Genomic DNA, 13433 nt, shown 5'->3' with positions numbered 1-13433 from the left:
TTGTAACCAGATACTGGCTTTGAGGGCGAGGGGAGAGCAGTCGCCCTCAGTCCGAGGGAGGAGGAAGGCGCCCAAGCTCCTTGAGGGGTTGGAGCGACGAGGCCCCGCCATCCAGGCAGGAGCTCCGCGTTCCCACACGCTTCTCCGAGAATCTGCTTGGCGGGGCAGGCGTGCGGAGGGCGGTCTCCCCCAGCAGGAGGCGGGCTCCAGCCGGAGACATCTCACCGGAGCCGGCTCCGGCGCCTCCCGCTCGCTGAGCACCGCCCGGGCCCGCCCCGCGGCCCCGCCTATCCGCGCGCCCCCGCCCCCCGGAGGGAGGGGGCAGGGAGGGGAGGGCGGGCTGTCGGGGCCGCGCACGGGGACGGCCCGGGCGCCATGTTGGAGCGTTGCTGAGCCCGGGGTCTCTGTGTGTGCGCGGCGGCTGGAGCCCGTTTCCTGCGTGGGGAGGGGGGGGGGCTGGAGGAGGGGAGCAGAGCGGAGCTGGGGGGGAGACGCCCGGGCGGATCATGGACGTCGAGAGGCTGCAGGAGGCTCTGAAAGGTGGCGCCGGGGCTTGCGGCGGAGAGCCGGGGGGTGGGGGGGAAGCGGTGTCCCCACGCTGAGGCGGGGGTTAGGGGTTTCTTTCGTATCTGAGACCCCCTCGGGGGGAGGGAGCGCCCTTGGCTGAGGGCGGCTGCTCCCTTCCGCAGGGGCCGAGGGTCGGGGTCCCTGCACTGTGGGGAGGAGGCTGGTGGCGTGGGAGGGAGGGGGATCCCGCGGAGTGGGGAGAGAGGCCCGGGGCTTCCTGTGGGGAAGGGGAGAGATGAGCCTCGGGTCCATGCTGCCCTGGTGATCTTCCCGCGGGCTTGCTGTGGGCTGCGTAAGGGGGAGCAGCAGAGGGAGGTTAGTGACCCCACCGGCACCCCCACTCCTCCAGGCCTGGGGCTCCCCACGGTGAGGGTGCCCCTTTCTCCCTCCGCATGCCCGCCCGCCTGCCCTTCCCCGGCCCTCGCACGTACCTTGCCTTTTTTCCTTCCCCAGTCCGTTTCTGTGCGAGCTTGCCCTGCTGGGTGCAGCCTGAGGAAATCAGTCTCTTTCTCTGTTGTAGGTGCTTAAAAGAAGTTGCAAATCAACTTTTGCTGCTCGGATGCATGGTGTTTCTCTACAGGAAAATATTAAGTGTTTTACAGGGCTGGGAAGCTGGTGGAGCTCTTGGGAACAACTGCAGCATTGTGAAAGCGTGGAAATGTTTTTGTGGGAGCTGTACTGACTGTTAAAGCAAATAAATCGCTAATTGTTATGAATTTTTGTTCTGTCCTATCATCTTTTACCATTCTTTTTATGTCATTCTCGTTACAACAGATTTTGAGAAGAGAGGGAAGAAGGAAGTGTGTCCAATACTGGATCAGTTTCTTTGTCATGTTGCTAAGACTGGAGAGACAATGTAAGTGTGAGTTTTGTTTTTGGTGATCTTTAGTTGTAGCATATGACTTTAAACTCAGAAATGTTCATCAGATGCCACCGGAATTCTTTTTTTATCTGTAGATTGCTTCTGAGTGCTAAATAAGGTTTTTTTAGTTCCCATTTAGTTTCGGGTGGATTAGTTTCTTTGCTGGGGTGGTTAGTTTTATCAAACAGAGAGACTAAGTTTTTCTCAGAGGTATCTGTGAGATCTTATCGATCCTGGTTAGTACAGTAAACCTGTTGCTTTTTTTACATTTTACATGACAATCAGGTTTTTTAAGTGGAAAGTTCAGATCCCTGTTGTAATGCCTGTTGTGTACTGTTGTAGTGCCTGTTGTGCACTGTATCTAATAGTTACATAGAGATAGAATGGCTTAGATGATTTCTTCTTAGGCTTGGTAGACCATGCTGGGTGATGATTGTGTCTAAACACGTTTGAAGAAGAGGCAAGAGTCACGTAGGTGCTTTCTGCAGAGGAGACGTCTGGGAACTGCTCAGACTTTCAGCAACTATTAGTTTTTGAGCTCACAGGAGAGTTTCGCTTTTCCTGTAATTTTTTTCACAGCTCACCCTTGCGGATTTCTGTCCGAAGGTGAGATGTAGCGGGAAGGAGCCGCACTCCTTGTCAGGGATCAGCGCTGGAGCTGTGCTGGGTGACTTCCTTGCTGGATCACTATTTGGCAGGAAGAGGAAAGGCTTCGCTGGGTGCGTTGCTATAGAATTGCTCACTTTCTGGCTCCCAGGCAGTCTCCTTGTTTTTGAGGCCTAGTGCCAGGCTACAGGCTTCAGTAAGAGCTGTGTGCTTTTACCACTGTTTTGTTAGCAGCCACTGATCGCAGGGGCTTTGTTTGGGTTTCTAGAATCTCTCTTAAGTTACAAGAGGTTTGTAGGTTTTGCTTTTCTGTTTTGTTTTAGGGTGGTTTTTATTCGGTAGCTTGATAGTACTTCTTGAATTAATGGCTTTGAAAGGAAAACAAGTTCTGAAATGTACTTTGCTCTTTAAGCAGAAGACTTCAGCTCAGCAGAAATACACAGCTGTAGTGTTTAGTATTTTGGTGTAGTACATATTTTAGTATGGGCTTACTGTTGTTTTTGTCTGCACAATGTTTAAAATATTTTTCCTGTTCTGAAATATTTCTTTAGGCTGTTTTTATTTTATCTGCCACTACTAAATCTATTCCAAAATAATTTTAAAATCTGATTTTTATCAGGGCAAGTTCCTGGGAAAATTCTTCCCTCTTTGAAACTTTGGGAATGAATAAACTCCTGATGTTATTTTCGTTTGGGAAATTTAGTTGTTTGGGCTTTTGTTTTGGTTTGTTTGTTTTACTATTAGTTAATTAGTGCAGACTATTGCTTAACCCTGAACTGGAATTTCTTCTCGAACTTCATGCAGACCCTGGCCTTCTGTGTTTGAAGGATTTTCTTTGACTGTTGTTCAGGCCTGTAGCTTTTTTTTTTTTTGGCTTAAAACTTTCAGTAGCATTAAATTATTTTTTTATAAGTGTCAAATGTAGGCATCATAAGTATCTAGTATGGCTTGGAGACACACCTGGAAATATTGTCCATAATGTTCAATTTACTTCCCATTATGTACCAAAGTCTGTATTTCTTCATCAAATATGTGTCTGTTTTCATTGGTGTGTTCTGTATCAAAGCATCAGGAAGAAATGAGTCAGAATTAAAATCTCATGGTAAATGTTCATGTAAGGATTGGATATATGCAGAAGAACTTAATGTCTTTTTAGGCAATTACAGCTTGACCACTCTAACAGTGTTCCTGGCTCCACAAACATAACAAATACATGTTGATTAAAATTGAGATGAATATTCTTTATTTCTGGTTGTGTAAAAGCAGCTTAATTTAATAGAAATATAAACCAGTAATGAACGGATTGCCTTGGAATAAGATGAAATCCAAAGTAATAGTTTGTAGTGACATTGATTAAGATTTTTATGAAGTTCAGGGCTCAACTTAAAAGGATGGTTAAGTTGGCGTAATTACACAACTGGTTTGCAGCCTTATTTATTGAAAAACAATGGATCTTACTCAGTCACAGCCTGTTCCTGGAGGAGCAAACAAAAAGTACGAGGGCAAATAAGGACAAGTGAAATATGAAGTATTTTTGCTTTGAGTTATTGTTGCTAGTGTGAGAAGTTATAAAGCGTTCATGGGGGTTTGCTCTGTTCTTTAATTTACCTCCTGATGAACACTGATTTTTAGCTGATACACTGTAGTCTGCATCCTGGTTTAAATGCAGGGTGTTCTCACCCTCCAAGCCCCATACCTTTTGTAGGCATAGTTGCAGAAGATCTTGTCAACAATTAGTAAACTTGGTTTGAAAGGGTGCTAATGAAGTAAATTAATAGGTTCTCATCAAAGAAGGATCGTGGCTTATAGAGCTTGCTTAACAGATTAAAAACATGTAAGGGTGTCAGGTCCCTCCCTGCCCCTGTTTGTGTCAATGTGCTTATTCATCCGAGTGAGGGAGGAACGGGTATATGCAGGTCTAGGTTAGGCTGTAATTTTACCAGTATTTCTCTTGGCTAACACAGCTCGTGTCACTATTTCACTTGTGCTTGTCCCACTGTGTCTGTAGCTACATGGTAACCTAGAGCAGGAAACTGCTTCCAGTTGTAACTTCTTTTTTGGCAGTATTGTTTTTAAGGAAGTTCAGTTCATTGATCCAGCTTGGTCTGTCCCTGTTAACTGTTATGTCAAACCCCAGCACAACTGAAGAGGTGGTGTAAGGGAGGAACAAAAGGTGAGAATTGTATAAGCCAGCACTGCAACTGTGGTAAGGCTCTTTAGTGTGTCTTTGTTGTAATCAGAAGCCTTTTTCATTCACTAGGAGGGCTTGGAATAAAAATGTTGCTAAATTTGGTTACCTTATCAGTGTAAACTTAGTTCTTTTATCAGTACCTTGCAGTCAGAAGCTGATCATACAGTCACGTGTGTTAACTTCATCTATTTGAAACTGAAGCTATCTTCTTGTACAAAGTTAACTATTCACTTAATTGTTTGGGAGCTGGTGGCCTGCATTTATAAAAGCCAATCTAAACTTCCTTTATTGTAGGAGAGCAGAAGCAAAACTTTTATTGCTTGGCTACTTCAGAATATTTTTGTTTCTTAATGGTTGCTACGGCAAGACTTAGCCTTAGGTGGAATATAAACTTTATGGTTCAACCTTTTTAAATCTTGTGTTCAGTCTTGGGACTTTTTTCAGAGGAGTGACATACTCCTTGTGACTTTTTACTAAGTTAGTAACATGGAATTTCCTCAGTGAGCCCCAGTCGTAACCTCCTTTTCTCTAGTTTGTAGAAGATCCATGAGTTTTGCAAAACTGAATAAAGTGAAGAGATAAGAAAATTATTAGTCTTAATCCTTTTCTATAGCTGAAAGACCTCTTTAAAAGCAGGATATGTTTCTGTGCTTGTTTTTACATAAGAAATCCACTTATCTCTCTTTTCTGAAATAGAAACAGCTTTAAGAGACAGCACAGAAGTCACAGCCCTGCAATATGAGAAGTGAAATGCAAAAGTGAGATACTTTGTTATGTTCTTCTGAAGAATTCTTAAAGAATAGATGTGAGGATGACTTACCAATTCTGATCTTGTATTTAAAATACACTTTCTCTTGCCTCTTAGGAAATCTTCATGGATTTAAAATCACTCTGTTCCTTCAGTAACAAAAATGTTTCTAAACCGTTTATTCAGGTACTTCAAGAAAAGACATTTTGGAAATTGGAAAGGAAAATGAGAATTTTCCTTTGGTTCTAAAGCTGAAAATCTTAGAAAACAAAAGCAATCAAATTTTATGTCAGTTTTCTCTGCCTTTCCCCCCTACTCTTGCCCTGGGGCAGGCAACCTATAAAGTGCAGTTTTACTGTGGTGAAAAGTATAATACAGATGCTTACTAATAGTGAGGGAATCCAGAAATAGGTAATGAAGTACCACAATTTGGAGAAATGCGGTATTTAGGCAGAAGTGATTAAGTGTAACATAGTTCTAGGCTTAAGTAGACAGCACTGGCGTCGCCAGGATGTAATGTGTCTGTACCAATTCTTGCCCTGAATGTAGTGTAAACAGCCATTAAAATACTTTCTGTGGGGGTTTTTTATGGTTTTGTTTTTTTTTGTGTAGTCAATTTTTTTTCCCTTAGAGCTTCCCTGGAATATCTGAAATATTAATTTGCACTTCATCTAAGCTTGCACAGAGATGTCTCTTCAATGGTTTCCTTTAGCACCAACAGAAATGTTTTTCTGCAAAGTTTCTTCAGTTGAATTTAATACATGTGATTGCAGAGTAAACAGGAACATCTTTAGTATCATCATTGAACAGTCTCAGTTGGAAAGGACTTCTGGAGGTCATCCAGTCAGACCCTGTGCTCAAGGGGAGCCAATTGCAAAGTTAGTTTAGGTTGCTTAGGGCTTCGTGCAACATTCCTGAAAATCACCAGTGATGACAGTTCCATAGCCTGTTCGGCTCCCTGTTTCACTGCTTAGCACTGGGAAAATGTTTCCCTTGCAGCAACCTGGGACCACTGCATCTTACCCCATCATTTGTGCACCTCTGCGAAGGGACCTTCTGTCTTGCCTGTGCACAGTTACTTCTTCAGGGGTCTCACACTGTTATAGGGGTGAAGGACAGCAGTTAGATTCTTCTACCATAGCTGCCTATTTTCCAGAAGACGACATGCTGCCTTAGCTTCCTGCCTAGGTTGTGTACTGCAGCTCTGTTAACCGTCTTAGCAGCCTTCTGCATGACCCCAAACCAGACACAGCCTTGTGGTGAGGAACTGATAAGTGCTGGGTAGAGGGGTAAAATGGCTTTTCCTGATACTGAAAATGTAACCCCTGTGCAGGCAGCCTGTGTCACAGCAAGGGCACACTGACAGATGTTCAGCTTCCTGGTTACCAGCACAGGTACTGGCCCTAGTATTGACTCTGAGCAACATTGTTTGTAACTGGTTGCAATCAGACTTTGGACCTTGTTGACCGCAGCCACTGCTGTGTAGGTCTGATGGTCCACAGAGTCTCTGTAACTCTCCAGGCTTGGGTGCAAAGATTCTGGGGAAGACCTTGCTGTGTGTCTTGCTAAAGTTGAGTCAACAGGGTCTACTGGTCTTCCCTCATCCACAGACTCAGTCAAGTAGAACAGGGACAATTTGCTTTTTAGTAAATTATATAACTGTAAAGGTAAGTTACGTAACTGTAATTCTGTCAGAGATAATGGCAAAAGGTGTTTCTGACCCTTTTGATACTGTTTAATGTAGCAGTAAACTTTTCATCCTTCCAACATTTTTAGAACAATTTCTTGGTTCACTTCAGCCTTTATATTATTTTGTTACTGCAGTGAAACACTTCTGCCATCTGTGGAGAGGTTGTGAGTTGAGAGATGGTAGTAATGTGTAGGACAATAAGTTCCCATTCGTAGCTTTAGTGTATTGATGTATGCTGAGTTCTTGTACGATAATTTCCTTTTTTATGTTACAGGTATTTGTAGCCACATGTCCTTTAGCTCATTTTACGTGCTTAAATTTAAGTCTGCTCTTTTTCTGTAAAGTATGTGCTCTGATTTTGTTTATCAAGAAGTTTTGTTGTTTCCATTATCTGGAAATCTTCCAAACTATGGGGGGAATGTAATTCCTTATGACTTCTTAAAAAATGAAATAAAACAATTTTCAAATTCCTGCCATAATAAACAGGATAATACTTTCTAAAAGACGTCTGCATACCTTTGTTAGTGGAGGCCTCTTCCATTTCCATGTTCTTGGTGAAGCAAGAGATGTGAGTAAACTTCCTTGCATTGTTTCCTACTATTATTCCTTACTAACTCAGTTCCACTAAGTGGTTGGAATTAGACCCCATTAATTCCCATTCCACTGACGCTGTGGTTTCTATCTCATAATCCACTGGTGCCTCCAAAGAACAGGAATCTCATTTGAAAAGCCTGCTGGTTTATCTTTTCAAAGGTAGTTTGGCTTCCTTGCTCTCTTACATACGTTATAAACAATTATGTTGCAAATGTGCAGTTGTTGTACTTCAGAGGAACCAGCTGTGAAACAGATGAAATCTCTTGCTCTTTTAGGAAACCCAGGCAGTTTAGTGTTTTGTTTTAAACACTGCCACTTCTTACCTGTTGGGAGTGGGATTTACAGTGTACAAGTCAAAACCTTAATTACCATCATAAAATGATGATCCTAATAACCTTTAGCCTCTAGAGTGCATGTATAAGGAAAGCCAAAAGGCAGCTCCTCATGGCAGTGCTACCTTTTCAGTGTAATGAGAGTATTTTAACCACATGCAGACATTGGTGAGTACATCTTTCTTCTCTGTTGCTGTAAATAGTGTGTTTACACTGCACACCCCTGTAAACAAGCACACCCCTTGCTAGTCATCCTGCAGACAGTTCACTCTTTGTGCAGAACTCCATCACATTGTTTATTCTCTAGCAGTTAATACAGTTGCATGTGCTTCTGATGATCACCTTTAGTAGTATTCTGTTGGCATTCTTCTACTCTTCAAGCTCGGTTTTCATGCGTTGCCTAATTGGATTTGTTCTCATCCACAGAGTTTCTCCCATGTCTTACCTTTACCGCTTGGAAATGTTCCTTCACAGCTACAGTGGCTGCCTCAGTATTACCTCTGTCTTTTCCAGAGTGTCTAAAGCCTCTTCTTCCATGGAGGCTTTGCTCATTACTGTTTCATTTGAAGTACTTTCCCAGACATTTGGGTGGTGGTCTGCTCTTTATTACACTTCATAGTAGCCAGGATACTTTACTAGTTTTACCTTGTAACCAATGAGTTTTACTCCCTTTTCCTGCCTACCAGTTTTGGAAAGTTTGGTGCTTCATGTCACCTGTTGTAGGGGAAGGAGCCAGGCGTATAGAATTTAGAGGACAAAGCAGGCTGGTCGATTTGGGGGTGGGGGTGGATTATCAGGTTTGTGGATAAACCAGATTGACTGCTTTTCCCTAAGGCTGGTTTCCCCAAAGCAGGTTTCAGTTTTAGAAATACTGCTACCAGGAGACGGTTACAAGCTTTCCATGATGGCTATGTCTGATGAGCGTGCTCAGAAGTGGTATGGGGGGGTGATGACACAGAAACACCTAATGCTGCCTGTGTATGGGGACACTGAGGTAGGGTACGCTTGTTAGGCCAAGGTTGGTATGTGTTGGCTGAACCGTCTTGTGTAGAAGCCAGTAGGGTGGCTTTTGTTCCATTTTTGAAGGATTTGGTAACAGAAGTACAATATACCTGCTCCTGGCAAGACTGCTTTCAGACCTGAGTGAGCCTGTGTTTCTGTGGGACAGTGCATGAACTAGCAAGTACAGGAATGCAGTGCCAAGTAAATTCAGATACAAAGGCAGTTGCGCAGGGTGCATTTTCTTCAATCTGGTTTCCCAGATTTATTGCTCAATATAGTAAAGTTTTGAGAGTATTATCTCAATGTGGCCTGCTGCTTCTCTGAGGTAGCCTGGATCTGGTCATATAACAGTGCTTACTACGCTTACAGCATTTCTTCTTTGCTTATTGTCTGTGCAAACTGGTGGTATACCTGAAATGAATTCAGCATCTTATAGTAGTAGATAGGTGGAATTTAGTTTGCATATGGAAGAGATGATATAAATATATATGCAGTTATCCAAATATTGATTTTTTTTTAAACTTTTTTTTTATTACTTGGAGTTGTTTTTCTATTAGTGGCTCCTACAGAGGTAGTAATCTTAATTTGCTGCAATTTCAGGAAGATGTTTATGCTGTAAGTGAGATATAGTTAATACTTAAATTTAGACTCCTAGGCTTCTGCTCTACAGGCTTACTGAGAAAGTGTCAACCATTAATGTTTGTGTGTTTTGCCTGCATCAGCTCCTGAGTGCTAGAGAATTATACTGTGCCTTTATGCGATGGATTATTTTTCTATGCAGTATCTATTGAATAGGATACTCTCTGTATTGTGCCTTAGAATTCCTGCAGAATCTCCATTTCACAGTGCACAGCATCATTCTTGAAATCTACTTTAGTGAACATTAATCTGTCCAGACAAATTATATCTGGAATAGAAATAAGTGAAAGTTATGAATAATCCACAGAATTGTTAAAGTTGAAATAAATATTGGTTTTCTAAGTGTCACCAAAATGGCCAGTCAAGTTACAAGCACATCTGGACTGTGTAAGTAGTTTCTGGGAGGTGTTTTGACACAGATAATGTTTATCTGCTATCAGTGATCTGTTTGGCTATTCAGATGCAGCTTTATTTTTGATAAAGCAGATGAAAGTAAATGTTCTCCTTCCTCCCAAGCTTTTTTTTGTGCTAGTTGACGAAGTGACATTTACAGTTCTGTAATTCTAAGGTTGGTGTGAATGTCCTGTATTCAAAGTTTAAAGATGAAAAATGAAATTTCAAGAAGATGGTCCATGAAATCATACCTCTTTGAAATAATGACTTCTGGTATAGTTTGTCATAGCAATAACTGGATCAAAGTCTCACGGTGTGTTGCAGAAAGGTGTAGTAATTCAGTCCCTATCTTGAAGATACCTTCTACAGAAATGAGGCAGATAGGGGCTGAGAAAACAGTTTCTGAGTGTTCTAGACAATTCTGTGTGTTTTATAATCAAGTTATGCAGGAAATATTATTTAGAAGATCATAAATCAGGTTAAAAAAGTACACAAAACTCAAATGATTTTAAGCTAATGTAATACAATAGTTGCTACTAGATGTAATACAATGGGTGCCACTAGATGTAATACAAAGGTAAGTGTATCAATTTCACAGATGTTAATAATTATTCAGAACTAGAGAAATAAAATTGGTTGGAGTTAAATATCCTGGGGAATATATGACAGCAGGAAGATACTATGGTCTGCTTCTATTGTGGTAAGTTCGGTGTGTTCCCTGAACTAGTGTTTTTTTGCATTATAGGAAAAGAAAAAAGGTAACTGAATTGTAAATAATTGTAGTTGTATTGGTCATATGGAAGGACTTAGCTGGTATTTAGTGCTTACCCAAAAGTTTGTGTTTGCAGAACTTGAAGAGCTTTGTAGTTGGTGAGTGCTTTATGGGAATGTCAGTATCTGGGGTGATCATTCTACCTGCAGTAAAACTTGATGTTTTTAAGAAGCGTTATTGAATACGTGCATAAATGAAATCATATGAAGAATAAGAAATCAGAGTGCACAGTGCAGAAGCACAGTAGGTGGAATACTTCAGTAAATATACCAGTTTATTCTTATCAGCCAAAGGTAACTTCAAGTAAATTTTTCAAGTGGAAGAAGGAAACTGAATAAAAATACCATCTACCTTTACTTCTCTTTTTATAGGTAAGCCACTGCTGGTGGTTTGTGGAAGTTTTGAAGGTGTTCAGTTATTTTGTGTATTGCTTTCAGCTCTGCTATAAGGAATTTAATTCTTGAATGAAGAATCTGTTGCAATCTTGTTCTTTTGTTCTGTGGTCAGTTTTTGTCTTTAAAATAAAAGAAAATCAAAGGTTTTTGAGTTTGTTGTTAGAGAACTGTAGTAAGAAGTGATCTTTTTTGAAAAACTTGAGCCCTAGTTTAGAGTTCTTCTGTTCTGTGGAACAGCTGTGTTCTGTTGGAGTCAGCTGAATATTTATCAGCAGAGATCAGAATTAGTCCCTTGATGATTACAGATACTACTTTAATGTCTTCATCGGCTGCCGGTTTCCATAACTAAGTCTTAATCTTTGTTGTTCCTGGCAATAGCAGTAGTAATTTGCAAGTAGTAGAGAGGTGAACACTTGTACTACCAAAGCAGATGTAGTTCTAATGTATTGCAGTTTCCGTGGTTCTGGAATGAGCTCATCATGCTCACAAAGAGGAGAGCAAAGACTTAATTTAAGCTGACAACAATCAGTGAACAAAGATGGAAAAGCACCTTCTGTGCTTGTGGGAAATACCAGTTTTTCCTCTTTTGAGTTCTTCAATATATTTTTAATTAAAGTGAAAGGTAACATGAGGTCAAATCCTACTGAAGATAAAGCGTGAGAGTGTTTTAATTTTACATGAGTTATCAGGTGAAAGTGAACAGGACGCTCCCCCAGGAAGAGTGCTTGCCAGAGTTTTCCTAACAGGAGCTCACGACAGAGCAGAGTGGTCTAGTAAACTCACCATGCTGGGTCACCCCGAGTTTAAAACTCACTGCTCATTCAGAAACACTGATAAAGGATCTAGCACTTGCTTATGGCGTTAATGTTACCTTGAAGGGTTTGCCAGCTTGCCAGAAGCGTTTAAGAAACTGCGTTGATGCACAGGGGACTTTCCTGTGTAAATCTGTTGTCATTGTTTGGAATTTCCCTTGTTAATTTGCACTGTGTGGATGGCGAAATGGCAACAGTGTGTAGAAGAATGACACTTTGCATCAACATAGTGATTATGAAAATAAAGCACAGGAACTCGAAAAAACAGTTTAAAATTAAAAGCAAGATACATGGTTTTATCTGGTACATGAGTCCAGCTGCTTAAAGACCAGCTCTGCTCTATGCAGGTCACATTACACATGCTGTTCTTCCTCATCTGTAGCATTAATTTTGTGGTTAGATTAGTGATCTGCCTCACTTCCCTGTGTGTGGGATCACAGGAATGTGTGGGCGCAGCAGAGCAGGCTTGCCCCTCTTGCTGTAGACCAGGTATAAAGTTAAGGATGTGGTGGGGCAACGTCCTGCTCCTCTGCACTGTGGTCAAATCCCTGCTCAGCCACAATGCAGTTAATCGCCTCATCAGTGGAGTTTCTATGTCAGAGTTTTGGGGGATATTTTCTGAAAAAACTGAAAGCCATTTCTTTACCATTGAGCACTCCTTGTTAAGCAATCTTTATGTCATAAATACTGAACTACTAATTCCTGTACCAAACTGTTAAATGGCAGCAGGGTGGTTTTTTTTTTTTTTGTTTGTTTGAAAATGCTGGGTTTTGTGTTTTACAGGCAGATCTTAGCAATGTTTTTACCTTGCTCACCCCCTTCTATGTAACTGTGCTTCCAGGTATCCTTGTTTATGCCAAATCAATATCTGAAATTAGAACATAATTAAAACAAAGCAACAACAACAAAATAAGAGTCAGCTCTGTCTACTGTCTTTTCATCCTAAAGACCAGAGGTAACTGAGGAAGGAGATGAGTGAGAGGGAGAGAGTGGCTTCAGTCTCCTTTCCCTCAGAGGACTGCAATCCATCAATTCCCGTGCCCAGCTTTAGCTGCTGACTCTGCTGGACATCTTGGCCACATGCTGCGGTCACTGTGCTGCTGCCAGGGAGTGGGACAGTCAGTCCTGGGCAGGCTCCTGGCACTCACTTACTCCCTGGTGCTGCCCTTTCTGCAGCCTGGGGGAAGGGAACCACCCTGGGATTTCTCATGCCTGCAGATAAATGAACTCTGCTGTCTAGGGGCATAGATGGGCTTTGAGGGATTTGAGAGGTAGCGTGTTCCATGTAGTCCACAATATTCGTGTTTGGATACTTCAAGGCTGTGGAAGAGCACACTGGAAACTAGCACGCTGGAAACTAGCACGCTGGCTTGCCACTTTGTGCATGGGTTTGAATTGGGTATGTGGTTGCTGAATGCACTTACTTTTCTATACCTGTTGACTTCTTAAATAACTTTGGAGATCCCACTGTTAAACTGCAGTAATAAGGGAATTGTTTTGGATGAAGCTTTTAATATTTGCTTCTAACAGTCTGGGGAAATTACTGTATTTTAAAGTATATCTTCATTTGCTATGAGCTCTAGAGCAAGGCACAAAAGAGAAGAAACAGTTATTAAAGTTGGCAAGTTATTTCACTTAAACACCTGTTTCCTGCTAGCAAGCCCCTGTGGGGGTGTAATGGTTGTCAGTATTTGGGGGGTAGCTCATGTAAGTGACACTTATTTCTTGTTATGTGTTAAGTAAATGCCTCTGAGATTGTCCTTTGGTTCTTTCCTTCTGTGTTCTGAGAACTTTACCTTAAAATCAATTTAGCTAACATAAAAGTGTTTG

At 41.8% G+C, this 13433-nt stretch overlaps 1 protein-coding gene across 2 annotated transcripts in view; it reads left to right on the top strand.

Moving 5' to 3' along the window:
• Nucleotides 1-506: 506 nt before the first annotated feature.
• Nucleotides 507-13433, top strand: part of PPP4R2 (protein phosphatase 4 regulatory subunit 2) — a 28389-nt gene continuing 15462 nt past the window's right edge. For both annotated transcript variants that reach the window (XM_054387206.1, XM_054387204.1), the window contains exons 1-2: nt 507-540; nt 1342-1423. In XM_054387206.1, coding sequence (XP_054243181.1) covers nt 507-540; nt 1342-1423 — 116 coding nt within the window. The remainder of the gene's footprint in view (nt 541-1341; nt 1424-13433) is intronic.

The sequence above is a fragment of the Indicator indicator genome, chromosome 15 (genome assembly GCF_027791375.1).
Source record: "Indicator indicator isolate 239-I01 chromosome 15, UM_Iind_1.1, whole genome shotgun sequence".
NCBI lineage: Eukaryota > Metazoa > Chordata > Aves > Piciformes > Indicatoridae > Indicator > Indicator indicator.
The sequence above is the reverse complement of the archived record's forward strand: the minus strand, read 5'-3'. Positions and strand labels throughout refer to the sequence as shown.